The sequence below is a fragment of the Vigna angularis genome, chromosome 3 (assembly GCF_016808095.1).
Source record: "Vigna angularis cultivar LongXiaoDou No.4 chromosome 3, ASM1680809v1, whole genome shotgun sequence".
Classification (NCBI taxonomy): Eukaryota; Viridiplantae; Streptophyta; class Magnoliopsida; order Fabales; family Fabaceae; genus Vigna; species Vigna angularis.
In genome coordinates, this window is record NC_068972.1 from 12,764,887 (window position 1) to 12,792,544 (window position 27,658).

At 36.5% G+C, this 27,658-nt stretch overlaps 2 protein-coding genes across 3 annotated transcripts; both read right to left on the minus strand.

Moving 5' to 3' along the window:
• Positions 1–422: 422 nt before the first annotated feature.
• On the minus strand, positions 423–21,691 carry LOC108325945 (alpha-mannosidase I MNS4). Its single transcript, XM_017559111.2, has 16 exons — positions 21,222–21,691; positions 21,047–21,139; positions 20,824–20,910; positions 19,931–20,021; positions 18,206–18,261; positions 17,845–17,917; positions 16,786–16,895; positions 11,431–11,481; positions 9,983–10,071; positions 9,767–9,848; positions 9,558–9,671; positions 8,459–8,538; positions 2,956–3,091; positions 2,264–2,334; positions 1,934–2,180; positions 423–1,115 (listed from the first exon to the last, which is right to left on the minus strand). The coding sequence occupies exons 1-16, from the start codon at positions 21,453–21,455 to the stop codon at positions 888–890; spliced, it is 1,842 nt and encodes a 613-aa protein (XP_017414600.2). The 5' UTR covers positions 21,456–21,691; the 3' UTR covers positions 423–887.
• Positions 21,692–23,619: 1,928 nt separating this feature from the next.
• Positions 23,620–27,088, minus strand: LOC108324069 (rRNA-processing protein EFG1). 2 transcript variants are annotated; one of them, XM_017556869.2, is made up of 7 exons: positions 26,849–27,088; positions 26,509–26,772; positions 26,264–26,402; positions 25,932–26,046; positions 25,664–25,727; positions 25,285–25,551; positions 23,620–23,980 (listed from the first exon to the last, which is right to left on the minus strand). In XM_017556869.2, the coding sequence occupies exons 1-7, from the start codon at positions 26,987–26,989 to the stop codon at positions 23,975–23,977; spliced, it is 996 nt and encodes a 331-aa protein (XP_017412358.1). In that variant the 5' UTR covers positions 26,990–27,088; the 3' UTR covers positions 23,620–23,974. The 2 variants fall into 2 exon arrangements, with proteins under 2 accessions (XP_017412358.1, XP_017412359.1); XM_017556870.2 differs by having other exon boundaries at positions 25,285–25,545; positions 26,849–27,081.
• Between the last annotated feature and the right edge of the window lie 570 nt (positions 27,089–27,658).

Below are 27,658 nucleotides of genomic sequence, written 5' to 3' on the forward strand. Positions count from 1 at the left end.
TGAATTATTTGATTTGAATAAAGTGATCTTAGTTTTCAGTATATATTTGACACTACTTTGAGAAAGTGAAAATTTAAATTGTATTCCTGATGCACACTCACAAGTATGCACATTTAGAATTATTATTTATTGGTATCATATGGGGTTAAATATATATATTTTTGTCTCCAAACTATTTTCAAAATTTGTAATTCATTCCTAAATTATGTACCTATTTTTTCCTTTCACTTTATGAAATGTAAAACATTCTCCCCATGTGGCAAACGGAAGTCTATGATGAATTCTAATATTTTAGTTTGTTGGAGAAAATATTTACCTGACTTTCCACAAACGAAATATGTATATATTTAGTTTAGGAACGAAATACAATATTTGAAAATAGCTTGGTTTAAAAAATGCTTTTATATATATATACACACATATTGAAATTGCAATATTTCAGGGATCCGATAATAACTATCTCATGTACACTGATTAGACCTCTGACAATAAGTTTACATGTACCTCAGGAAAAATTATACAACAAAAATAATTATATTACATTCGTTTACAAGTGCCCAATGATTAAAGGCAAGGTAATTTGCCTCCAATATCACAACAATGGAGAACTAACGGGTCAGTTCATCCATAATTTACCACTTTCAGCTCTATGCTCAATGTAACAACAGCTGCCAAAGTTATCAAATGCATCTCAATTTTCGACACTAACAAAACTCAAATTTAAATTTCAGGTGGGTGAGCCTGCACAAGTTTGAGAAGTAAACCCTGTGAAGTTGAAATTATAATTTCCTTCGTCACCAATCCTCTTGCTTAACTGAGATATTGTAATTCCTATCTTGCTGGGATCAACAACTTAACTTCTAGCAGCAACAGAAGTCCCCCTCACTTTAAGGGGTACCGTCTGATTCATGTGTCTGACTATCATTACGGTCACTGCCATATTCTGGTACCAAATGGTCAGAACTCTGGCTACGAAGAACCAATACTGAATGGCTTTGCACGGTAGTTGATTCTTTCTGTTGAACTTGGTTGGTTTCATAATCATGACGTTCATCAGTTAAGTGTGCATATAATAAACCAAACTTCTGTCCATGATTTAATCCTGGGCAGAAACCCTGCAGAAATAACAAAAATACTCAACATGAAAGAACTATTCCACATTGAATTGCAAAGCAAAATAAAAAAATTCCCAGAATACAAGTGAACACAGATACATGAGAACCATTTGCTACTTATTATTGACTGTATCCATTATTGCATTATCCACTGGCGTTTACTTGTGGGTTCAAACATGATAGAGAGAAATTATACACGATATGGCTGGCACTGGGGCATTGACAAACAAAGTAATAAAAATGTCAGACCAATACTGAATTTCACATTTCATTCCATTTGGAGTATATGGCATTATGGCGATAGACCAAAATGAATGGGACGGCAATACAGCAACCTAAGAAGTCTGATAAGGTCATAATGTCATACAAAATAAACTACTTGTTTTATTTGATTCGCTGCTGTGAGAACCTAAATACAATCTGCAAGTTGTAGAACATTCCCAGCCCAATGTAAGCCAGAGTTGTCAAACATAGCACTAGTGGCCATAGTGATGTTTCACAGTTTTAATTTAATTTTGAACGTTGAGGAGAGAATGGATAACAGACTCTGGAACACTACATCTCCTTTTTTCTTCTAAGATGCGGAATAAGAAATAGAAAATATGCAGTGAACCTCGAATCCTAACAAAATAACTTGATTTCTAAACTTTTGTTTTAAATGAAACAAGTATCAAGAAAAATTTCCATTGCAGCCCTATAGCAACATGAATGAGGACGGAAATAGAAGATGTAAGTGTAATATTTGGCACAAGTAATATGCATACCGTAAAAGGAGAGAAAGAAGCCCAAGAGTGATGGAAGTAAAGACTACCAAGTACCTTAATCGAACCTGAAACGGCACTTGGCTCGAAAGTGGTGTAATCTGAAGAATGTGTATCTTTAGTCCAACTATCGTAAAATTTAGTATCATTGGATTCTTTCTTATCTTTCTCAGACTCTGGCACAAAGTAAGTTTGTCTCAAATCACCACTTCTACAATAAGCCCCATAGTATAAACAATGTTCCCTCGCTAGGGAGATTTGAGGAGTAGCAGGCAGTAAATGACCTTCAGTGCTGAATACGTACCTGTCTCAGAAAAAACAAGTACCTTAATTTTATTGTAGAAAAAGTTCAGCCACTAAATTATAAATGCATAAGCTCACACTCACTTGTATGGCCCATTTTCCACGAGGTTGTCAGGACCCACAGCCAAATCAAACAGCAGCCATAGATACTTGACCTAATTGTAGCATAGGTTAGTTAGCGAAATCTTTCTTTGAAATAAATAATAGATTGGGGAAGAGGAGGGGGGCTGCAGATAAAATATATTGAAGGCAAGAACACAAATGTTAATGGTTGTAAGAGGCATAGTTTATAAAAGAAAAGTATAAACTTAACAAAGTAAAATTGATAGAAACATAAACCCATTCCCAGACTTTCACTTGACAACTTAAGCTTCCAAGAAAGTTGGTCCTTGACATTATCAGAGCCTCATCTAAAATTATATATCCCACACAAATGTCGATCTTATTATTTATTTGGAGCCCTAAATAAAAACCAATCTACCTATCTTGATCAATGATCTTACCTAGAAAGAAAACTTTTTGTTATTTACAACAGTATGTACAATACAACATATATATGTAGAGAAAAAAAACAAATGAAGAAAATACAGAACAATAGATTTTGGGCTTCAAACAAATACATAATAAGGGAATTTAAGAAAAAATAATCCTAATAATAAGAAAATATTCTATACATAGTTGCACTAAAACAGACTTCGATAAAATACAACTGAAGAGATTATGTTCTGTTGTTAAGGTTTAGGTGTTCTCAAAATATGTCATGAATTTATTCTTACTGTCTCAGCTAAGAAGAAGCTCTCCATGTGATCTTCTTGTTTGTGATGCTCAACATCTGAAATGTGACAGTATCCACAAGGGCATCGTGTTCCATATTGCAAACTAGCAATCATGTCCCTCCCAGCATCAAGATATCTACAGAGAAACACCAAGAACAGAATCAAGTTCTGTATTAAATTGTGAACGAAGTTGCTAAATAAAACTTATGTCTTCAGAGAAAAGGGGGGAAAATATTTCAAGTAGGTAACAAAGGAGAGGATTTTTAGAGACAGAAAACAGGGTATATATAGCTGTTAGGTTCCAGACTTGGGAACCTAATATCAATTCTCACTTTCACTCCAAGAAACACAGAAAGATTGGAAGAAATCAATTGTATTCACAGTAAAAGGTTTGTACAAACAGCACCCAGAGGCATAACCCTCTTCAACAGGTAAGTACCCGTTAACAATCTAAACAATCAACAACCCATAACTCTTTTAACCAGCCAGTATTTATACAATCTTACACGCTCCCCCCCTTAACTGTCCTAGACAGTTAGTTTGTTATAGTCAGTTACACTTATTCCTTCTCTCATACACTAACCACCTTTTCTTATTCCTATCAATACCCCCCCTTCATCATCAACCTTGTCCCCAAGGTTGAAATCAGGGTACTGCTCCTTGATTGTTATTTCATCTTCCCAAGTGGCCCCTTCTGGCCCTCCTTGTTGCCATTCGACCAGCACCTGCTGCACACTTCTTCCTTCTTCGGTCCTCTGCCTCCTTCCCAAAATTTTCATGGGCCAAAACAAAGGCCCCTCTGCCTGCAGGTCCGGTGGTAACTCCCTCTCCACCTGATGTTCTCCTAATGCCTTTTTCACCTGTGAAACATGGAACACAGGATGTATTCGAGCTGTCTCTGGCAACTGCAGCTTACAGGCTGCCTCCCCTACCATCTGAATTATCCGGAACGGCCCAAAGTATCTGGCTGATAGCTTTGGGTGGAGTCTGGTAGGCATTGAGGATTGCCTATGGGGTCGTATCTTCAAATACACCCAGTCCCCTACTGCCACGTTCGCAACCCTCCTCTTTTTATTAGCTTGTCGCACCATAAGATCTTGCGCGCGCTCAAGATGGAACTTCAATTGTTTCAAAGCTTCGTCCCGGGTTTGAAGCTCTTGATTCACAGCCTCCACTAGAGATTCACCAGGAATGAATCTGTGCAAGGAGGGAGGTGCTCGCCCATAAACAGCCTCAAAAGGGGTGCATCGGATTGCCCCTTGATAGCACGTGTTATACCAAAACTCCGCCCACGATAACACAGTCATCCACCCTTTCGGCTGCTCTGAACAGAAACACCTGAGATATCCCTCTAACACCCGGTTCACCACCTCTGTCTGCCCGTCCGTCTCCGGGTGATACGCGGGGCTCATTTTTAACTGCGTCCCTTGGCCTTTGAACAATTCATTCCAGAACATGCTTAAGAACAAAGGGTCTCTGTCGGTCACGATGGATTTTGGAATCCCATGCAATCGTACTACTTCTCTTAGAAAAATCTCAGCCACCGTCCTTGCCGAATAAGGATGCTTGAGTGGTATGAAATGGGCATACTTGCTCAGTCGGTCCACCACCACCAAAATAGCGTCGTACCCCTGAGACTTAGGCAGCCGCACCACGAAATCCATGCTAAGCTCTTCCCATATTGCATTCGGAATGGGCAAGGGTTGTAGTAATCCTTGCGGTGATGACACTAAATACTTGTGTTGTTGGCACACAAGACATTTAGCCACGAACTCTGTAATGTCCTTTTTCATCCCCACCCAAAATAAGGACTGAGCTATCCTCCTATACGTCCGGTAAACTCCTGAATGACCCCCCATCTGCGTTAGGTGAAACTCTGCCATCAATCTTGGTAGCCACGAAGACTGCGCCGACAACACCAACCTCCCCTTGTAGTGCAGTCTTCCATGTTCTATCGTGTATGTTGGTGAGAATTTGGGTCCACCTCTATCTCTTCTATCACCTTACGTAGTTTCTCGTCCTCGGCTACCTCCTTCATTACTTCTTCGAAATCTTGCCAATAGGGCCTGGCTATCACCGACAACTCCTTATCTTCGTCGTTCACCCCCTCATCTCTTCGGGACAACGCATCTGCCACTCGGTTGGTAGTCCCCACCTTATATATGATTTCAAAATCGTATCCCAGCAATTTAGCTATCCAGTTTTGTTGATTCTGTGTCGTGATACGTTGCTCCAAGAGATACCGGAGGCTCCTCTGGTCAGTGTGGACTATGAATCTCTGTCCCAAAAGATAAGGACGCCAGTGTTGGATCGCTAATACCAGAGCCATCAGTTCTTTTTCATAAATGGACTTGCTGAGAGCTCCTTCAGATAAGGCCTTGCTGAAAAAGGCTATCGGCTTCTTCCCCTGCATCAATACAGCGCCAACCCCTTTGCCCGACGCATCACACTCAATGTGAAAGGGTTGCTGAAAATTTGGGAGGGACAATATCGGGGCTGTCGTGACGGCTGTCTTCAACGTTTGCCATGCCTCCTCTGCTTTCTCATTCCAGGTAAATCCTCCTTTTTTCAATAGATCTGTTAGAGGCCTGGCAATTTTGCCGTAGTCCCTGATGAACCTTCGATAATACCCCGACAAACCCAAAAATCCCCTCACACTCTTTACTGATTTTGGTCGTTCCCAGTCCACCACCGCCTTTATCTTTTCATCGTCCATCTCCACGCCTTTGTGAGAGATAATGTGTCCCAAGTATTTGACTTGGGTTTGCCCGAACTCACACTTCCTCCGATTGGCCACCCACTGATCCCGTCTCAGTGTTGACAGGACTTTCCCAACGTGCTCCAAGTGCTCCTCCCAGGTTCGACTGTAGACCAGTATATCGTCGAAAATACGAGCACAAACTTCCGCAAATAGGGCTTGAAGAGATGGTTCATAGTGCTCTGGAATGTTGTCGGCGCGTTGGTGAGCCCGAAAGGCATCACGACAAATTCGTAATGTCCCTGGTGTGTGCGGAACGCCGTCTTCTCGATATCCTTCTCGGCCATGCGGATTTGGTGGTACCCGGCCTTCAAGTCCACCTTAGAAAAATAGGAAGCCCCCCCTAACTCGTCCAACAGCTCTTCTATCACCGGTATGGGAAACTTATCCGGCACCGTCGCTCTATTCAGGGCTCTGTAGTCTATGCAGAAATGCCAACTACCATCTTTTTTCTTGACTAAAATTACTGGGCTGGAGTACGGGCTATGGCTCGGACGGATCACCCCCGATCGGAGCATCTCCGAAACTTGCTGCTCGATCTCATCTTTCATTACATGTGGGTATCGGTACGGCCTGACATTGATCGGACCAATTCCCTCTTTAAGGTGTATCTGATGCACCGTCTCCCTGCTAGGTGGCAACCCCTCAAGCTCCGTGAACACCACGTCATGCTGTTCTAGTAAACCCCCCATCTGCTGCTTCTGTTTTTCAGTAAGGCCTGAAAAACATGTTGCCACCTCATCTATTTTTTTTAAAGCTTCGGGGCCCACCACCCTCCTCTCTAACGTGGGATCCCCTTGTACAGTTATCCTCTTATCTCCTTGTCTGTACTTCATCGTTAAAACTCTCCAGTCCACCGTCACCTCCCCAAGCTTTGCTAGCCACTCTACCCCTAAGATGACCTCCACCCCTTCGAGCTCGAAGATGTAAAAACGTTCCACGACTTGAGCCTCTCCTATCTCCAACACTACCTTTTCGCAACAGCCACTGATTCTCTTCCTCTGCCCGTCCCCCAGACTCACCAAATACGGCTGTGTTTTTGTCACCGTCATCCGCAGTTCCTCCACCAACCGTCGATCAATGAAATTGTGGCTCGCGCCACTATCAATTAGAATTAATACCTCTCTTTGTCCGATGTGTCCTCGTAACTTCATTGTCTTGGGTGTCGTCAGCCCAACGGCGGACAGTGCCGACAACTCCATTGTCGCAAGGTTCGTCTCCGACACTTCTTCGCCTTCGACCTCTTCCTCTTCCTCAACCACAATTAGCATTTTGAGGCCCCTCTCTGGGCAGCGATGGCCGGGGCTGAAGGGTCCGCCGCATCTGAAACAACGACCCTCTTCCCTCCGTTTAAGATACTCCGGGTAAGGTAGATTGCGAACAGTCCGATCACCTCCGCCGCTGGTAGCCAGCCCCTTATTCCGTCCCTGTGTCGCGTCTTTATTAACAGACCCCACACTTTCCGTCGTTCCTCCTCGCACCGTCACCGAACCCGACGCCTTCCCCCAAGAATTCTGATTCTTGGATAACCACCCTCCTCCGGTCTTCGTGCATAATTTCTCCACATCCCTCGCCACTCGCATGGCGGTCATCAAATCCGGTGGATCATGTGGCCGGACATGATCGCCCACCTCTTCCCTCAGACCGGACAGGAAATACCCCATGATCTGCTCCTCGGGTATCTGGGTCGTCTGCCCCACCAGAACTTCAAAATCGCGTATGTACTCCTCCACCGGTCTCGACTGTCGTATGGTTGACAGCCTTTCATACACCGTTCCTCGTGTTCCTCCTCCAAAACGGATACCAAGAGCTCTCTTCAACCCATCCCAAGAAAGGTTCTTGGTTTTCTCTCGCCAGAATCGGAACCAGCTTCCGGCGTAGCCATCCATACTGATAAAGGCCAGTTCTAGTTTCTCCTCCTCCGCCACCTTCTGTACTTCGAAAAACTTCTCTGCTCTGCCAATCCATACCCAAGGTTCGCCCCCCTCAAAGACTGGTAATTCGACTCGTTTCCTCCATTGGCTCATACCTCCTTGGTTACCGTCTCCATTTCTTCCCCCTCCGCCGCTTGGACCACCACCATTATCGTTCACCGACGACTCACTCTCCCCCTGTTGCTTCCCGTGGTTATTGCGGTGACGTTCTCCAAGCGCCTTCAAGATTGCCTGGACGTCTTGGCGTATCGCCGCCGTCTCTTGTCGCAACGCCCCCGTATCAGCTTTCGTCTCTGCAATTGCCACTTCGACCGCCTCTAAGTGCCCTTCGACTACCACCATTCTTCCCTCCATCTCTACGTGCGATAACACTCCGATTGGGGATCCGGCAGGTCGGACCAAATGTTAGGTTCCAGACTTGGGAACCTAATATCAATTCTCACTTTCACTCCAAGAAACACAGAAAGATTGGAAGAAATCAATTGTATTCACAGTAAAAGGTTTGTACAAACAGCACCCAGAGGCATAACCCTCTTCAACAGGTAAGTACCCATTAACAATCTAAACAATCAACAACCCATAACTCTTCTAACCAGCCAGTAATTATACAATCTTACACGCTCCCCCCCCCCCCCCCTTAACTGTCCTAGACAGTTAGTTTGTTATAGTCAGTTACACTTATTCCTTCTCTCATACACTAACCACCTTTTCTTATTCCTATCAATAGCTGTATTAAATAATATTAAGAAACCAGACATAAGGAGCCAAATTTTACAATCATTACACAATTTCAAGGAATACATAAGCAAACCTAGGATCCCGGGTAGCTTTGTACAGCCAATAGGTGCTCTCAATTAGCTCTGGCCGCAGTGGGTAACTTTTTTGCCCATGCTGATATAATGGGAGAAAAATACATAACAGTTCATATTAGAGATAATCAACCAAATGGTTACCTAAAAAAGAACATAGCAAGTATTCTACATTCCCATGGAACAATTATTTTATGACTCCTGACAATCATAGGGTGTGTGTAATTACAAATAAGTTCTTTATGATTCATTCAAATGCTTTACAAGTTGCAGTATAAATATGAATTTTAGCCTAACTCAATTCCTACTAGCTCAAAGGTGGACAATTGCCAATGTCTTGTAAAAAGTGTTATATGTCTATATTCCTAGCCAGTGTAAGACATCTTAAAGCACACACCTTACACCTAGGACTAGACCAACTAGAGCACGAAGTGTGTAACACAGGACATCTTCAAATGTCCAACATTAAAACCAGATAGTCAGAAAAATAAGAAATTTTCAGCGTTAACCATCCATATTAGAAATAAAGTGGGTCTAACTCAACTTGAAAAGCTAACACATCAAAATCCGACACGCTCTTATACCTAACCAAAAATCAAGTGGACCCCAAAAGCTAGCTGAAGGGAGGAAAGCTAGCGGAAGGGAGGAAAGTTATGTAAGTCTTATAAGAAGTATTTCAACCATATTCTTAGCCATGTGGGGCATCTTAACACCGTCTAAGAATTGGCTTTACACTGGTGGATAGAGTTTATATTTCATTGCTTCTCTTCAGAGCCCTGCTCTTGCTTTTCCAAGAGCATCTTATTTCTTACATAGAATGGACAGCATTGTCGTGTTCTGATTTTTTAAGTTACCCTTCCATCTTTGACATTTCTATTTGAAGGATATCCCCATAGTCTTTTTCCTATTTTCTCTCTAATGAGATTTATTAACACGAACAGAGATTTCGAAATATAAGTTCATTTAAGAGAACAAAATTTGGGTGCAACAAATCATAAATTACTCTACCCTAAACATGCAACTGATAGAAAGAAGGCTGATGCTATAATTAAGCATCATTTTTACAGTTATATGGCCTCCAGGCGTTAGGAATAATTATACCTGAACACTGAGACTTGCAAGATTAAAGCCCTCAGGGGTAAAACCGTATCTTCTCCAGACACTCAAGAAGGCAGCATGGGTGCGAATTGCAGGATTGATATCTCCAGCTAAAACCTTGCAAAAATACACATTTTCAATTAGCACCTCCATGATATTATTATATCCAGAGTAAAAACACTATTATATATAAAAAACAAGCAAAAGGAAACCTGAAGACCAGGCCAAAATGCCTGCAGACTATTAAATAATGGCCAGACAATAGCAGCAGAATCCATATTCACTTCTACGTACCTTGGAGCATAAACAAAAATCTGAGTTTCAAACTTAAAAGAAATACTTTCTAAAATATACATACTGATGCATTTCAAAGAAAAATAGTAGTCAAGTATATTTACAGGGTGGCACACATAGCCAAAAGCTTTTACCAAGGGTCATGGTAAAGATAATGCATAGCAGCAGCATAAGCTTCTTGGAATATATATAAGTACTCTTCGTCTCCAAATAATAAATATGCCTGAAGGTCATTTGCATGGAAAAAGAAATCAGAGAACTTGATTTATATTAACTAACAAAGTAATGCCCCAAAAGGGGAAAGTGAAAAAAAAATAAGAAAAGGAATCCCAAACAAAATTAATCCACCTGGTTAATAACATTAAAATATTGGTCGACCAATTGCCACAAAAAGTCCTATTTGAAAACATTTTAACCAATAATTCATTGTCCAATTTTCCTCAAAAGGGTCTTTAATTAAGCACCTTTATATGTTGTAGAATCAATGAATCAACATACACCATATCAGTAAAAAATAGAGGTGAAAGTGAAAATAAGTTGGCACAAACAAGCGGACTAATTTTAGAAGATGTAAACATTACAGTCCTCAATGCTACCTCTCTCTCCTCTTTAATGTCTTTTTGTTAAAGAAGTCCGTAGTGCATAAAAATAATTCTGGGGAAATCCTTCCAATGAATTCAAACAAGTGGAAGAATAGTAATAGGAAGAATATCATGCTGAGAAATTTTACTTGTTTGTTTATGGTAGACACAGGAATAAATCTATTTTTTAAATATTTTTTGATAAAAGACAAACTTCATAGGTAAAAAAGTGCAAGTTTTCTCCTAAATCAGATATAATGCAAGGAAGTAAAAGAGAAAACGTTTACAGGTGGGAATAATATGAAATTAGATAGTAAAGCAGAAAGAGAAAAAAAAAACAGTGTTTTTACACAAAAACATGCAATCTAAGTATCATATGTATAGAAAAAATCATGAAATATTTCAAGTAGGTTTTTGTTTATCACATTTGTTGAAAAGTTGTCTTAATTGCAGTCACTCCTACCCTGCCTTAGTTGCAGCCTCTTTGAAAGTTTCCTCAATTGCAACTTAAAGGGTGATAATTTAGTCTCGTATCAACTAGAGAAATGATTGAAATAGAACTCATCACGTTTGGAATGTCACCTAACAACGATTCCTCTAAAGTTGAGCAAAGTCCTAAGCCTTAATTCTATGATGACATCAATGTTTATTCTAAGTCTATTATTGTACCACCTGGATTGGCTACACTTTAGGCAATTGTCATAGATTTGAGGATGAGTGTTGAAAAGTGGCCTTAAGGGTAGTCATCCCAAGGCTTCGTTAGTTGTAGCCTCAAGATTAGTGACTTAGTCTCATTGACTAAAGATACAACTTAAATAAAGCTTATAAAATTTATTGTTTTATCTCAAACAGGTTTTGTACTATAGAATTAGGTCCTAAGCCCAAATTCTAAGAAAATTAAATCAACTCTTGTTATTTTGCATAACCATACGAACTTAGGAATTAACTTTGCAGTACAAATTGCTCTAGAGGCTCCTCCTTACTAAATTTCTGATACTAACCTTCAACAGATACTCATAAAAAGAGTCAATACTAGTTCCTATCCCAGCATCCTGCAAAAAGAGATAGATAGATACAGTAGCTGTTGATAGATACACATAAATTAGAAGAAGAATATGCGTCATTATTGAAAAGTTAGGCATATTCAGGCAAAGAAAGGTCAGTGGGACAATGAAACACCAATGCAAAATCTGTAAACTGTAAAAGAACATTAACTTCATATTTTGCATATTTTTAGCTTCTTCACATGACAACCATACAAACTAAAGATAGGAAACAATAAATAATTATTTAACATACACAAATCAAATGCTACAATAAAAGACTAAGGCAATATCTAGTTGAGAGGCATCACAGACCCTGCAAATTAAGTAATTTACTTGCCAAAGAAATGAGTAACAACAATAGCAAGACTTGAGAACCTGAGGAAATGTCAACCATCGTCAATAGCAACAAGCTCAACCTGAACCCTACAATCATTATGCACATTTTATAACCTTATTATCTTTTACTGCAATTTCTTCTCCTTTTTTAGAGAAATATGGTCAGCTATTTTTAGCCTATTTATCCCCTTTTGTTGAGATTTGTCATCTTCATTTTATCATCAATCTCCTTTATTAAAGAAGAATTTCAGCCATATCTCTACAATGTTTTTTGAGGCAGTTTGCCTCTAACAAATAATAACATTATCGAGAAGAGAGAAACCGAGAAGTCATAATGAATATGTTACGACCTAAGGTAGGGGTAATAATAAGGGTTAGAAAGTATATGAGCAGAGAGAATATTTAGTATAAGTTAATTAGAGTAAATAAATATAATATAAGTTAATTAGAGTAAATAAATATAGTATAAGTTAATTAGAGTAAATAAATATATATTTAGGGAAATATTCAATATAAGATATTTATAATTAAGGATATGTGCTAAGATAATATACGGAGAGATATTTATATTAAATATAGAGATATTTATATTAAATATAGAGATATTTATATTAAATATAGAGATATTTATATAAATTATTGAATATTAAATATAGGGATATTTATATCAAATGCAGATATATTCTAGAGGAATATTTAATAAGAGATGGGCGGGAAATAATTAATATAAATAAGGTTAGAGTCCAGGGTTAAAGACAGGCTTTTGATTATTGAGTTTTGTGACAGACATTATTGTCTTGTGAGGGAGGTTATGCTCTCAAAGTAATTGAAGGAGGTTATGCTCCCAATTATTGTTTATCCTTGTTTATTCAGATATTACCATCAATAAAAGAGATTCATTCATCCAATATTATTCGTTTATTGTTCTATTCCGTGTGAGAGAGAGTGAAAGGTTGTATTTGGCTAGTTTACGTACTCAGGTACGTAACAATTGGTCCGACCTGCCGGATCCTAATAGAGACGAGTGAAAGACATCATGGAGGGAAGAATAAATGCAGTTGAAGGGAAACTGGAGAGCATGGAGCAGAGAATAAAGAACATGGAGTTCTCCCTAAGGAGGTTGAAGGCAGAGTTGAGTGGAATACGCCATGAAGTCCAAGCTCCAAATGGGAAGGGACTGCTGGAACCAAACGATAGTGGACTAACGGATCCGAACGTGAGCGAACGGCCAGAACCGAACGATAGCAGACTGCTGGATCCGAATGTGAAAGAACGGACGGAACCTATAGAGAGAGGACTTACCGAGCCAAACGGGAGGAGACGGCCAGAACCGAGCGTGAGAAAACTACCTGAACCAAACGGTCTAGTATTGGAAGGAAGGATGAAGGCTTTGGAAGGAAGGGCAAATGGAAGAATCAATACCCTGGAGAGAACAATGGAGTCTGTGAAGAGATGGGCCGACAAAAAGAACAGGGGGCTTGCAGTGTTTGGTACACTGGCAGAAGGAAGAGCGCGACGTGAAGTACTGAAAGACATTGAAAACCATTCCCTCAGGGCTTATGATTTAGGAGAAGTGGTAACCAGAATGCTGGATGAAGAATGGAAGACATTAGAGAAGGTTTTACCACCACCCGAACCTCCAGACATGAATTGATGAGGAGCCATGAGGTCCAGCTCCCTGTTTCCAACCTTGAGGACAAGGTTGTTTTGCAGCGGGGTGTAATGTTACGACCTAAGGTAGGGGTAATAATAAGGGTTAGAAAGTATATGAGCAGAGAGAATATTTAGTATAAGTTAATTAGAGTAAATAAATATAATATAAGTTAATTAGAGTAAATAAATATAGTATAAGTTAATTAGAGTAAATAAATATATATTTAGGGAAATATTCAATATAAGATATTTATAATTAAGGATATGTGCTAAGATAATATACGGAGAGATATTTATATTAAATATAGAGATATTTATATTAAATATAGAGATATTTATATTAAATATAGAGATATTTATATAAATTATTGAATATTAAATATAGGGATATTTATATCAAATGCAGATATATTCTAGAGGAATATTTAATAAGAGATGGGCGGGAAATAATTAATATAAATAAGGTTAGAGTCCAGGGTTAAAGACAGGCTTTTGATTATTGAGTTTTGTGACAGACATTATTGTCTTGTGAGGGAGGTTATGCTCTCAAAGTAATTGAAGGAGGTTATGCTCCCAATTATTGTTTATCCTTGTTTATTCAGATATTACCATCAATAAAAGAGATTCATTCATCCAATATTATTCGTTTATTGTTCTATTCCGTGTGAGAGAGAGTGAAAGGTTGTATTTGGCTAGTTTACGTACTCAGGTACGTAACAATTGGTCCGACCTGCCGGATCCTAATAGAGACGAGTGAAAGACATCATGGAGGGAAGAATAAATGCAGTTGAAGGGAAACTGGAGAGCATGGAGCAGAGAATAAAGAACATGGAGTTCTCCCTAAGGAGGTTGAAGGCAGAGTTGAGTGGAATACGCCATGAAGTCCAAGCTCCAAATGGGAAGGGACTGCTGGAACCAAACGATAGTGGACTAACGGATCCGAACGTGAGCGAACGGCCAGAACCGAACGATAGCAGACTGCTGGATCCGAATGTGAAAGAACGGACGGAACCTATAGAGAGAGGACTTACCGAGCCAAACGGGAGGAGACGGCCAGAACCGAGCGTGAGAAAACTACCTGAACCAAACGGTCTAGTATTGGAAGGAAGGATGAAGGCTTTGGAAGGAAGGGCAAATGGAAGAATCAATACCCTGGAGAGAACAATGGAGTCTGTGAAGAGATGGGCCGACAAAAAGAACAGGGGGCTTGCAGTGTTTGGTACACTGGCAGAAGGAAGAGCGCGACGTGAAGTACTGAAAGACATTGAAAACCATTCCCTCAGGGCTTATGATTTAGGAGAAGTGGTAACCAGAATGCTGGATGAAGAATGGAAGACATTAGAGAAGGTTTTACCACCACCCGAACCTCCAGACATGAATTGATGAGGAGCCATGAGGTCCAGCTCCCTGTTTCCAACCTTGAGGACAAGGTTGTTTTGCAGCGGGGTGTAATGTTACGACCTAAGGTAGGGGTAATAATAAGGGTTAGAAAGTATATGAGCAGAGAGAATATTTAGTATAAGTTAATTAGAGTAAATAAATATAATATAAGTTAATTAGAGTAAATAAATATAGTATAAGTTAATTAGAGTAAATAAATATATATTTAGGGAAATATTCAATATAAGATATTTATAATTAAGGATATGTGCTAAGATAATATACGGAGAGATATTTATATTAAATATAGAGATATTTATATTAAATATAGAGATATTTATATTAAATATAGAGATATTTATATTAAATATAGAGATATTTATATAAATTATTGAATATTAAATATAGGGATATTTATATCAAATGCAGATATATTCTAGAGGAATATTTAATAAGAGATGGGCGGGAAATAATTAATATAAATAAGGTTAGAGTCCAGGGTTAAAGACAGGCTTTTGATTATTGAGTTTTGTGACAGATATTATTGTCTTGTGAGGGAGGTTATGCTCTCAAAGTAATTGAAGGAGGTTATGCTCCCAATTATTGTTTATCCTTGTTTATTCAGATATTACCATCAATAAAAGAGATTCATTCATCCAATATTATTCGTTTATTGTTCTATTCCGTGTGAGAGAGAGTGAAAGGTTGTATTTGGCTAGTTTACGTACTCAGGTACGTAACAGAATATCTATAGGATCCTAATATATCTACAAAATTATAAAAGACAAATACTGTTCAGAGCATTTGTCATTCTCCTTTATCATCATTTTCTCACACCAAGGACCCTCTGGTTCCAGATAGCAGGAGAAAGTTCACTCATCAATTGCTCTAAATAATATAATACACAAGCCAAAGCTAAACCATTACTATTCTCAAAGTGCAATGACTCCTATACTAGAAGAAACTAATCATCAAACCATGAAAATAGTTCCCTTGTTATTACATTATATCCTCAACACTCCCCTGATGTTGGAAGCCTTCAAAACTACAAAGCCAACCACAACTCTGTAACTATATTACAATGTCCAGTGACAGTATCTGTGAACAATTGAGACATCTAAGTCAGAGGATACCTAACAATATATGTCTAACATACTAGCACTGATGATTCACATTGATTGGTGGCAAGATGATGTTAATCAGAGTGCCAGTATGCTAGACATATATTGTTGAGTATCCTCTCCCTTACATGTCTCAATTATTTCAGTCTCACACCACCAAATCAAGAAAAATTAAACTATCCAGAACGGCAACACTCCTCTAAACAGTGGAAAAAATTTGGAAAGGAAAAATATCAAAATCAATTAAGCCAAGGTTCAGAAACACAAAATCAGCTAAAACCACATGGCAATGCTCGACAAGTCACCTAGCCAAGTTGCACCACACTTCTACATGAGTCAAACCTCAATTCACAATGCAAGGGAAGCTCACGCACAGCCCAAGAAATAATTGATTTAATATATTTTAGTAGAAGGCTGAAGAAATAGGGCTTAATTCAAAGTTGACAATCCATGCCTTGAGAGTTGACACCAGGATGACAAATAGAGAGAGAGAGAGAGAAGACTATACAGAATTCACTAACATAGCTTTAGTTTGGACTTAGGGTTTCCTTTATTTATTTAGATCAGAGGAACATAACATGTATAAATGCTTTACAAGGTAGTACACATTTATATAAAACATAAACAAGAGGCACTATAATTGGTACAGAAAGTAGAGCATCCAATTCTGTGTATTTCATGGCTCTATCATTTTTAAAAAGATTGCTCTATGAAAAAGGAAATAATGCCACAAAACAAATAATAAAATGTCATTACACACACAAATATGTGAGTATGTACATCTATATGAATATTTCAACAAATAACATATACTTTGTACCTTTTGTGTCCATTCACCTGTAAAAACATTAATATGAGCACCAACCAGATTAAGCTTTGAACGCCGTGCCCAAAGTCCACGCACTGCATTTTTGGTGACTTGTTCAAAAACTGCATGTCAAAGAAACAAATAGAAAGGATTGATCATGTTGGCAATACACCCTTCCCCAAGAAAGTGAAGACTAGAAAAATTGACTATAGAGTTAAAAATACAAGGCTAAAATTCAAAGAATATAGTAAAACCATAATTAGAAAATGCAGCAATAGGAAAGAAAATGTCAAGATATGGATGCCTTCTCTGCCCTTGACAGCAGCCACCCAAAACAACAAAACCGAATGCCTTCCTTCTCCCCTTTCTCTCCCTGGTATTCTATAGCCTCTAAATGTTTCCCTTCCCACCCTCTTTATTACAAAAGCAAGGTTTGTCGAATCAAAATCGCTCATCTACCCCGTTAATCATGTTACTATTTCCCACATGATCTAGCATATGAATGACTAACTATACTATCCACTATTCAGCCCCCAAAATAGAAGAAGAGATGAAATACAACTTCTAGACCACAATTGCTTGCTCCATGGATGAGTTAGAAGGGGATCGAGCAAAATGGCTTGAACATAATTGTCTTGCTATCAAAACAGACAGGAGTAGGAATAACTCTTTTGCGATCAGAAGAGAGAAAGGAGTACAAATAACATTTTGTGCTATCAAAATATGGTTGTTTGTTCCATTATCCCTCACTATTTTCTTTTATAGAAAAAGGAAAATGCAAGTGCAAACATACAACAACTCTGAAGAAACATTCATAAGATTGGAAAATTAAACGAAAGCCATCAATACAATCCTGTCATTTGTTGACCGACTACTTTCATCATATTTTTACTTGTGAATATCTTTGATAATTTCTAGAGTTATTTTCACAGTGGATACCAGATTGCACTTGGTTGGTCCTTCAGTTCTTGTTTATTTAGAACTTTAGTTCATATATCTTCTCAGTGACAATAACTCATTCCTTGGATCATGTATACTTAGAATAGACCAAAAGGAAAATAGTAAACTTACTAGGGTCATTTGTTAGACGACTTAGAACACCAAATTCAAGAGTCAAGGTCCCACCACCTGCTGTTGAAGTTATCTAAAGCACAAAAGTACTAATTTTAACACAATACAAACTCAAATAGGTTGAAGACATATAGGATAAAGAAAACAAGATGAGAGAATTGATCTCAAGAAATCTTATGTTTTTCAAAAAGAAAATAGTGGAGCAACAACAGTTTCCAAACCACCTCTGTGCTAACTTTTTGCGCATTTTGTTTCACATATATCATTTGAAATTATCAACTACTGTAGTGGATCAGTGACCAGGTTGAAGACCCATATATTCTAAAAATAATATGGGAAGCATAGGAGAAGGTTGTTTTACCTTACTTTCATGTTTATCAACTCCATGTAACAAATTTACAGATCCAAATGGAATTCCTGCACAAAACATGGCACATGAAAGTCAACATAAGGTGAACTGTTATTACCCTTTGTGAAGATGAGGAACGAAAATAAGGGAGAGGATAAAATTTTGAAATTTGAATGACAGAAAGTAAGGAGAGAAAAAAATGAAATTTATTCCTTAAAGTCTGTTTCTCTCTTTTCTGTCCCTTCAACCAAAGAACACAAGTTTTTAAATTTAATATATATATATATATATATATATATTTCCTTCCTGATTCCTTTCCTCTATCCAAACACAAGGGTAGGGATCTAAAACAACATTCTATAACAAACTAAGCTAAAAGGGGGCAATTTTGCAACATTGTCAGTAAATAACTTGGATTGTGATTTAGGCTGCCTCTTCCCTGCCCTTCATTTATACTGTAACTGCAGATGGTGAAAATCTTGGTTTCATGTATGGCAAGAAGTTATGCAATCAAAAACATGTCCCTTTTTATTCTAAGTCAAATTCTTTCTAGATAAGGATCTCATCACAGTTACAAGAGTTGATTAGGATAAGCTGAGGGCTCATCCTTCAATTTTCTGAGTGATACCTCTCTCTTCTCAAAGAAGGATAGCAAAGTTTTTGTGAATGTTCAATCTTTTAGATTTTAAAGCTATATCTGGTCTAAGAATTGAGGGCTTTCAACGGTCTGGTGTGGGTGAACAACATAAAGAAAATATTTTCTAGTTATTTCCTTGTAGGGAGGTTGGTTGCAGTTGTAAGCCATATTAAAAACAGTGAAGAAAAAAATCTTGATATGATATGCAGTTTATGAAATTTGGTACATTTGGTTGGAGCAGAAAGCATGGATTTTCAAGGGTGTTTTTGCAATTAAATTTGCTATTATGGAATAGGATTATGCTTACAGCTTCTATTTGATGTTCTTCCCATGGCTATTTCTTCTTTTTGCAAAGATAAGGAGCCTTGTTGAATTATTAGTTTTCTTCTTTTCTTAAATGTTTTGTAATTTGCAGTATAACTTATACTAACCCTCACTGTACTTGCCTTCTTTTTCCCTGATTAAAATTTTCTCTCTCAAAAAATTTATGCCAAATTTCAATCCTTGCAATTTAAACATCTTATTAACGAAGTATTATTCTCCACAAATCATTCTTCACCTTGCATGTCAATGTCGTTAAATAGCTGCTATAGCAAAAACCATAGCATCATTGGATTACAGGATTCCTTGGACTACTGCTAGTTTGCAACTTTTTTGCTACTGCATCTGCTGCTATGGATGTCATGGTTGCAGCAGTCATCCTCTTGTTATCTCCAGCAAGTCTCCATCCATATAAACTTTTAAGTTAAAATTACGCCAAATTTTATGCATTTTACTTTTATTTGCATACAATATAATTTTTCTTACATATATATAGTTGATATATACCATAAATTTCAACTTCTAACCAACTTCTACTAATTCCCTGCAACACTATTCTCAAATGGTATGGCAGATTAATGGCTTTGTGCCATTTTCCATAATCTACTATTGTTAACACTGGTATGGTGGTATAAAATTCCATCAAAAGTGAGATCTTAAAACATAATATATCTTAAATTCAAAAAACATGCAACACAATACTTTTCTGTATTGAGAAAGAGGATTATGAGAGAAAAGTTACTAAAAGACAAGCATAATTATCTAGGATTGAGTAATACCTGTAGGAGTATCAAATGCAGGTAACAATCTCCTGGCAAGATCTTCAGCTAAGTTTAGTAACTGATTATCATATGATGGAACTCTCATGCCCTGCAGACAACATATGTGAACATAATAGTTGAAGACTATAGAGTACTATGTACAAATATATCATATGAATTAGTAGGAAAAATGAGTCATGACATGAGATGCGAAATTAGAATGCAGGGAATGTATAATATTACAGCACCAACAATCAAGCCTATTCCCATCAAGTGGGGTAAGCTACATAGAAATCTATAAATATATTTTCAATCGTGAATCATATCTATAAACAAACCAATGACCTCTAAAACCTCTCAATGTTAACCGTACATGTATACCTTCCATCTGATCTACTCTTTTTATTAGAGCATCTACAGTTCTTCTCCAAACTTATACAGACCACCTACGACTCCAACACTAATCCCAGACACTCTCACTTATCTTTAACACTTCTTTTACCTCAAGCTTCCAAATCCTATGATAAAATCCATGAATATTTAATAGGTGAAAAACTAATTACTTTCACATGAAAAAAGCAGAAAGAATCTAATAATCCAGGGTTAAAATTACCAGACCAATCTAATAAAAAATCTTTATCAAAATAAATATCTCCTGAAAGCAGTTGACAAAAACAGAAGAGCAAAGTAAATATTTATGACAGAGTTGATATCCAACTTCAAATCAGGTGCAAAAGCAAAGCATAACCTCATCTGATCCTTCTATAGAAGATTCCTATCAACGACATCCAACTGAGAACAACATCAACCTAAGGTCTCCATGCCATTAACTTTTAAAATTTTACAAAATGTAAGATAAGCATGAATTGTAAATGCAGTCATGTGTTTTCTACAAAAATTGACACACTAACCGTAGCATAATCAGAGGCAATAAGATGGGCCGAAAGTAATCCTCCGAGAACCCTGATAGTCGTCTCAAACACAGAAACAGTTTTATTCTGCAGCCCAACCAAAATTAAATCATAAGCAAATAAAAACATTATATGAAAACTTTCTCGTTAAGGGCAATGGCATCTGTTAGCATTTGCCTAATAAAATAAAGTTGGCATTTGATTGGATGGGTTGAATACTCACTATATCAAAGTGAAGATTTTTACCAAGCCATTCAACGGAGGTGGCGAAGCGTTGGCGGTCACCAAGTAATGCCAAAGTGTCTAAGGAATCAATCTGATAGATGAATGCATTAGAATTAGAATCCGAATAATAAGAAGATAAGGAATTTGATTAGCAATTGAATGAGAATACGAACCAATGTTAAGGCGTAGCCACCGAGAGTATCCTCTCCTGCGCATGAAAGGGGTCTCAATTCGTCGAGGGGAAAAGCGTTGTCCATGTAGCCATTAAAAGCGTGATAAAACATTTCACGAGCCTCATCTCGCAGTTGTTTCGCCTCTTCCCGGAAAACGCCATCGGCGAGATAGACATAGCCTGCTAAAGATAATAATACCAATAGTAACACTGAACGGATCTGAGTCCCTCCCATTTCCCCTACCTCCTACCCTATGTTATGCTAAGATAAGCTAACTGCACTTCAATGGATTCAATTCTATCATCAAATACATCTACCAACTTCATTCCTTCCTTCCTAACTAGTTTAGTACTAACTATTGTTCACCTTCTCTTTCTCCCTTCCCTTTTCTACTCAATTTCATACTCTCTTTTGTTAAATATAAGCCTCCTTCCATAACCAATTACAGATCAATATATACCTCTTTTGTTAACATCAAAATTTGCTACTGAATCAGGTCAAATTCACATCCTTTTAGTGCAGGATATAAATTACAGAATGCACCTTATTTTATTATAAAATTAATTAGAAACTATTATTAAAATTATATAATATATATATATAGTATAATAATAAAATTAATTATAATTGAAACATTTGCAAACTTTGTCTTAATAAAAAGTAACATGATAGCAAAAGATGTACAAAAACAATTATAAAACATCTAAAAATTAATATAATCCATACTATTATATAAAGAAAAAATTCGTACATAATTTTTCTTTTAAAATCTATCCTTTATTAAATAAACTCTTACCAATTTTACATTCATTGTATTTTAAATTCAATCCTTTTTTAAAATTTAATATTTTTAAACTAAAATAAATACTAATGATAAAATACTACATATAAATAAATAAAAATTATCTATAAAAAAATTATATTTATATTTATTTTATTAATTAAATTTTATTATTTTTATTTATCATAGAAAAAATAACACATATCAAACGTGTTTGCATTAGTTATATAATAAGATTACTTTCAATTTATATAAGTAATTATTTTAGATAATGGAAATTTATTTATGAAAAAGGTAAAAAAATATATATACTCCTAAAAAAAGTACATAATTAAATTTTTATTATTAATTAATTACCATAAACATGATAAAAAAACACTTTCAATTTTCACAGTAACTCTTTTAGATAAAAACTAAAAGTTGATTAATAGATATAAAGAAACATTTGATTTATATATATATATATATATATATATATATATATATATATATATATATATATATATATATTCATTCCCTATTTATTAATTATTATAGATACTAGTAAAATGTTTATTTTTCTTATAATAATCAAATAAAATAAAATTAGCATAGTTGTTATTATTATTATAATTATAAAATTGAATTAAATAATTTTTATAATTTTATTGGAAAACTTTTTATTTACTTTGTAAGAATTTCATAATTAAAAAAGGATTAAATTTTAAAAAACGGTCAATTGAAATAAAAGGTTAAAACTTTTATCTAATAATTATTTTAATTTTAAAAAACTTTCATCTAAAGGATAAAACTGAAAAATAAATGTAAATAAAAAAAATATCATTATCTATATATAAGATTAGATTAAACTTATTTAAAAATAATTATAATTAACTATGTACTTAAAATACAATAATATTAAGAAAATTACATATATATTAGATGTAATGTTAAAATCAATAAATTATGTTAATGATGGATAACTCATAAATTAATAACATATTGGTCTATGAAAGAGTAAAGGTGATAAAGTGACCTGCACCCGTTAACTCAACTAAACCAAGAAGGTATGGAAATTGGGAATTAGGTATTCATACAAATAGATGGAATATTTGTTCATACAATAAAACATGTTAGGAATTTCTTCCAAAAGAAACTGTCAAGAAAATGAAGAGCTTGTCTTCTAGAAGGGACAACATAAATCCATGGTAATAAATTTAAATTTCATATGACTGGTAACATAAAATTTCTACTCATTTCCTAATGTTGGACTCGCCCAACCCCGACAAACCTCGGACAAACCCGTTTTGTCATCTTCAAAATTGAATTTCCATAAAACAATTTTACCATAAATCATTATGAAATAAAGGAACCTAAACAAATTTGAAAATAATAACTTTCACAAGAAACATTCATAACCTGAAACCATGACTGTTGGCATACTTATTCGATTATTCCAATAAAAATTTCACTTAATTCATAATACTATATTAAAAAATATAATTTTAAGTCACTGCCATTGGTTTTGTAATAAAAGTTTAAATGACAATAATAATGTGCTCCCTGTCAAAGATTTATTTGATTCATTACTTTGCAGAACAGTTGAAATCCGAAACCATAAGGAAAAAATTACATGAATTCAAGTAAAAACAAATTGTATTTTAAGCCTAAACTAAAACATAGTATCATTATCCTCGAATCAATTTTGTTTCGTGCCATCTCTGCCGTATGCCAACTTGACAGTAAGCCGAAAAGGTAAAATATTATCCCACAGATAAATCAGAAGTTCAACATAATTTACAGTAAGCCATTGTTAAATATGAAGAGCCCACAGAAAAAGACAATCTATAGTAACAATTCTTGATCTAACCTAACAAAGTCAATACATATATGATCATCATATTGACCAGTGTGAAACAGGCTCCCACCACCAGATAAGACAACGAATTAATGTGATGACAAATCCAATTGCTTATGGTGATGCTTACCGCACCTAAAGCTGGAAAAAAAAAAACTACGTATTAAAGAGAGAATGAAGACAAAGGAAAGTAAATATTGCAAAATTATTTGATATCAAAAAACTACTTGCACATGTAGAGACAGGATGAAAACAAAGGAAAGTAAATATTGCATAATTATTTGATAATCAAGAAACTACTTGCACAAGACATCATTTCTACACAATGACGCTAAGATGCATAACTTTATTATCCTATACTTATTTGAAGAGTATTCCCGGTAGAAACAGGATAGTCAACCTTAAGACAGTACAGAGCAGCAGCCAAAAGAAAATGCTATGGGCACAGTGGAATGAAAGTTGTTCTAAAGATTATGAATACAACACATAAATGAATACAACACATAAATGTTCAAAGAATGAAAACTATCAAAATTAAAGGCATATTCTCATTTATCATAAAAAAGAAATGATGTATACAAACAACCACCATCAATCTAGAGCAAGACTAACTAGTTAACCACAATAGAAGTCAAGGAGCATAGAAAAGGAGAGGGAAGGAATAGAGGTAGAAATTAATGAGGGGAAAAAGAATGAAATCATGGGCTCAAAATTATTGAGCTGTGGCATACACAACACAAAAACTGAATTTCTAGGAATCAGACCTACGACACATAAGGGAGCAGAGAACAACTATGGTCAGAAACAAACCATTCTGATAGTGTGTGTGAATAAAGAGAGGGTGAAATCCGTGGGTTGCAGCCTGCAGTTACTCTGAAAATTATCTGACCAAAAAATGCTCATACAGCCAGATAATTAGGGACCAAAGAAAAAGGTCATCCTAGGCCAAAAAATGATGCCAAGCAGATAATCGGATAAGTGGAGTCGAGCACAAAACCACTGGCGCACATAAGAGGCTCACAGAGCCAGAAGACCACCCTGCAGCTAGAATTAGGAGGGGTTTTCTGCTGGAAATTCAAAACTGAGGCGGAGATATTATTTTTGGTCAAAGGAACATATAGCAGATAGATCAACAAAGTGAGAATTTTACGCCCAAAATTGGTGCAATACTGCAATTTCCTGTAATTCATGCCTACTCCATCATAACAGAATTTGGGGAGAGGGATCTGTGCAACTCGCATTGGCAGTGTGATAGCACCATAATTGACCACCATGAACAGATTTAGTGTTCAATATGTGCAAGGAAGAAACTAAATAGGCATGAACAGACTAAAGAGGGTGTGTAAAGATGCTTCAAAACCTAGCTATCAGCAATAGAATAGGAGGCTAATTTTCTATAAATGACCAAGGTTAATAAAACTCAAGACTAGGCAAAGGTAATAAACCTGTTTCTTTTTCTTCTTAGGTCTTCTCTTCCTCCGAGGCTTGTGAGCATCAGAGTTGGAGCTTAAACTACTTCCATGGCCTGTCCCTGATCTCGAGGGTCCCCTTACTTTGAAGTCTGAGCTGCTTTTGCTATTTGACGAGTTGCTCGATGTGGAAATATCAGATCTCTGTATGGATGAATGTTGACCAGAAGATGACCCAAACCTTGACAATTTCATATTTGAAGGGCGAGGAGGAGGCATCAAAGCTCTAGCAGAAATCTGCCTCTATAAAAAAGGAGCGAGATATTCAAAATTTGAAAATATTCTGTAACTATCTATTTCATGGTATGAAATATTGCAAATTAAAACTGACAAAATTGCTACTCTTACTACAGACCTGGTTTTTTTCATCACTGGACATGCCAGACACACCTTTCCCAGAAGCACTAGAAGCCTGCTCTCTGCAACCAACAAAAAAAATTTAATACCGGTAGACTTCATCAAGATAAAACATGGTAGCAGCATCTTAATCGTTAGTTCCAAATTCCCTGGCACAATGCTGGACAAATGAGGAGTTTTCATATCAAAGGTAATGCACACAGTGTATATATGAAATTCTCGTTGATATGATTACTAAAGTAGTAAAACATCTCCCCTCCACTGACCTTGCACTTTTGTCTGTCCATTCATCATCTGCATCTGCTTCATCACTAGAACTCCCAGCAAGGAAAAAATCATCATCACTCAGATCCAACAGACCGTCATCCTCACTGCCAGTCTCTGCTACAGCAGCACGAAATCTTGTTGACATTTGATCGAACACAAATGTGGCATATTTAAAAGTATACAGCATAGCTTCAACCTAGTTTTCCTTATTTTATTGATAACTCGTATCAACAAGGTCTCACACAGCAAAAATCAAGCTCTTGAAGAGCACCGACATTCTAAATTCATAATTGATGACAATCAGTATTATAAAAATTCACAATTAATGAACCTTCTAAATCCTTGCCGCTTGCAGCAGCTGCAATCAACCTATCTTCAATCTGTTTGCGCAGCCCATTCCTCCTGTCAACTATCTCTGAATCATCACCGCCGGTAAACAAGGGGACATATTTTTCATTCTTTGGAAAGTACTGCAAATTGAAATTGATTTTGAATAAGATTCTTTTTTCGGTCAATATTCGTCGTAATGTCAACGCAAGAAAAAAAAAAGTAAAGAAAAGAGCGCGGAACACGAACCATGACATATTGAAGATCTTGTTTTAGAGCGGAAAGCTGGTCAGAGTAAGGTTGGGCAGAAGAAGAAGAAGATGAAGAAGAAGCACGGAGCAGTTTCTCGAGGCGTCTGATTCGCCTTTCAATTTTCCTCCTCTCGAAGAACTTGATCTTCCGGTCACGTAAAAAAATCTTGCGTTCCGCAGCGAGGCGTGTGTGAATCTCTTGCTGCTTCTTCAGTGCTTCTAACTTTTGCTCTTGCGCTTCTCTCGCCTCGGGAGGCAGATTCTGCTTCACCAATTCCGAGAATGAATAGAAACGAATCGACAAGATGAAATAGGGATAGGAATAGGGTTAGGGTTACCTTTCGGAGCATACGCTCTAAGGATCGAATCTGGTTTTTGAGGGAAACGGAGGGCTTGGGTTTCTTGGCAACACCGAGAGGCTTCGAGTTCGATCGGCGCGTTGCACTCACGCGCCGCTTGCTATAAGCGCCGTGAGCCATTTTTCTTTTCCGAGTGTGTTGTTTTTGTTGTTCTGTACTCTCGCTCGCCTCTTATCTTAAACGCCCAAAACCCCTTGGAGGGATTCGGTCTGAAATTTGAGATTGAATATTATTTGTAACCTTTTTTAAATTTAATATTTCTTTTTCAACCTATTAAATTTTTGGTTGTTATTACTAATTAAAATTTATTAAAAATTTAAATGAATTTAAAATTGAGTTTCCTTACTTTTTTCTTTGAAACATAACTTTAAGGACAAATCTATTAAATAAATTGTGTTTGAATGGTTTTAAACCAATTTAACTTACTTTCTAGAGATGAAAAAATAATTTAGGCTGCAAAAAACTTATAATCCTAGATTTTCAACTGGATATTGATTTTTTTTTCCTCTCTCAACATATATATCTGACTTGAATTGGCTCAATTACATAAGATTACACTTCAAATTAAATATCGATTTTTTTCGTCCATTTCAAGCATGACCCAATTTAGACTAATCACACAAGAGCTCATAAAAATTTTAATTTTTTCCTTTTGTTTTTCCTTACAGTGAAAAGTCTTACATTATTTTAGCAAACTTTTATAATTAAAAAATTAAAATTTACAATAAGTTTAAAAATTAAACAAAAAACTACAAATAAAAAGTTAAAAGCAGTTTTCATTTTAAAAAA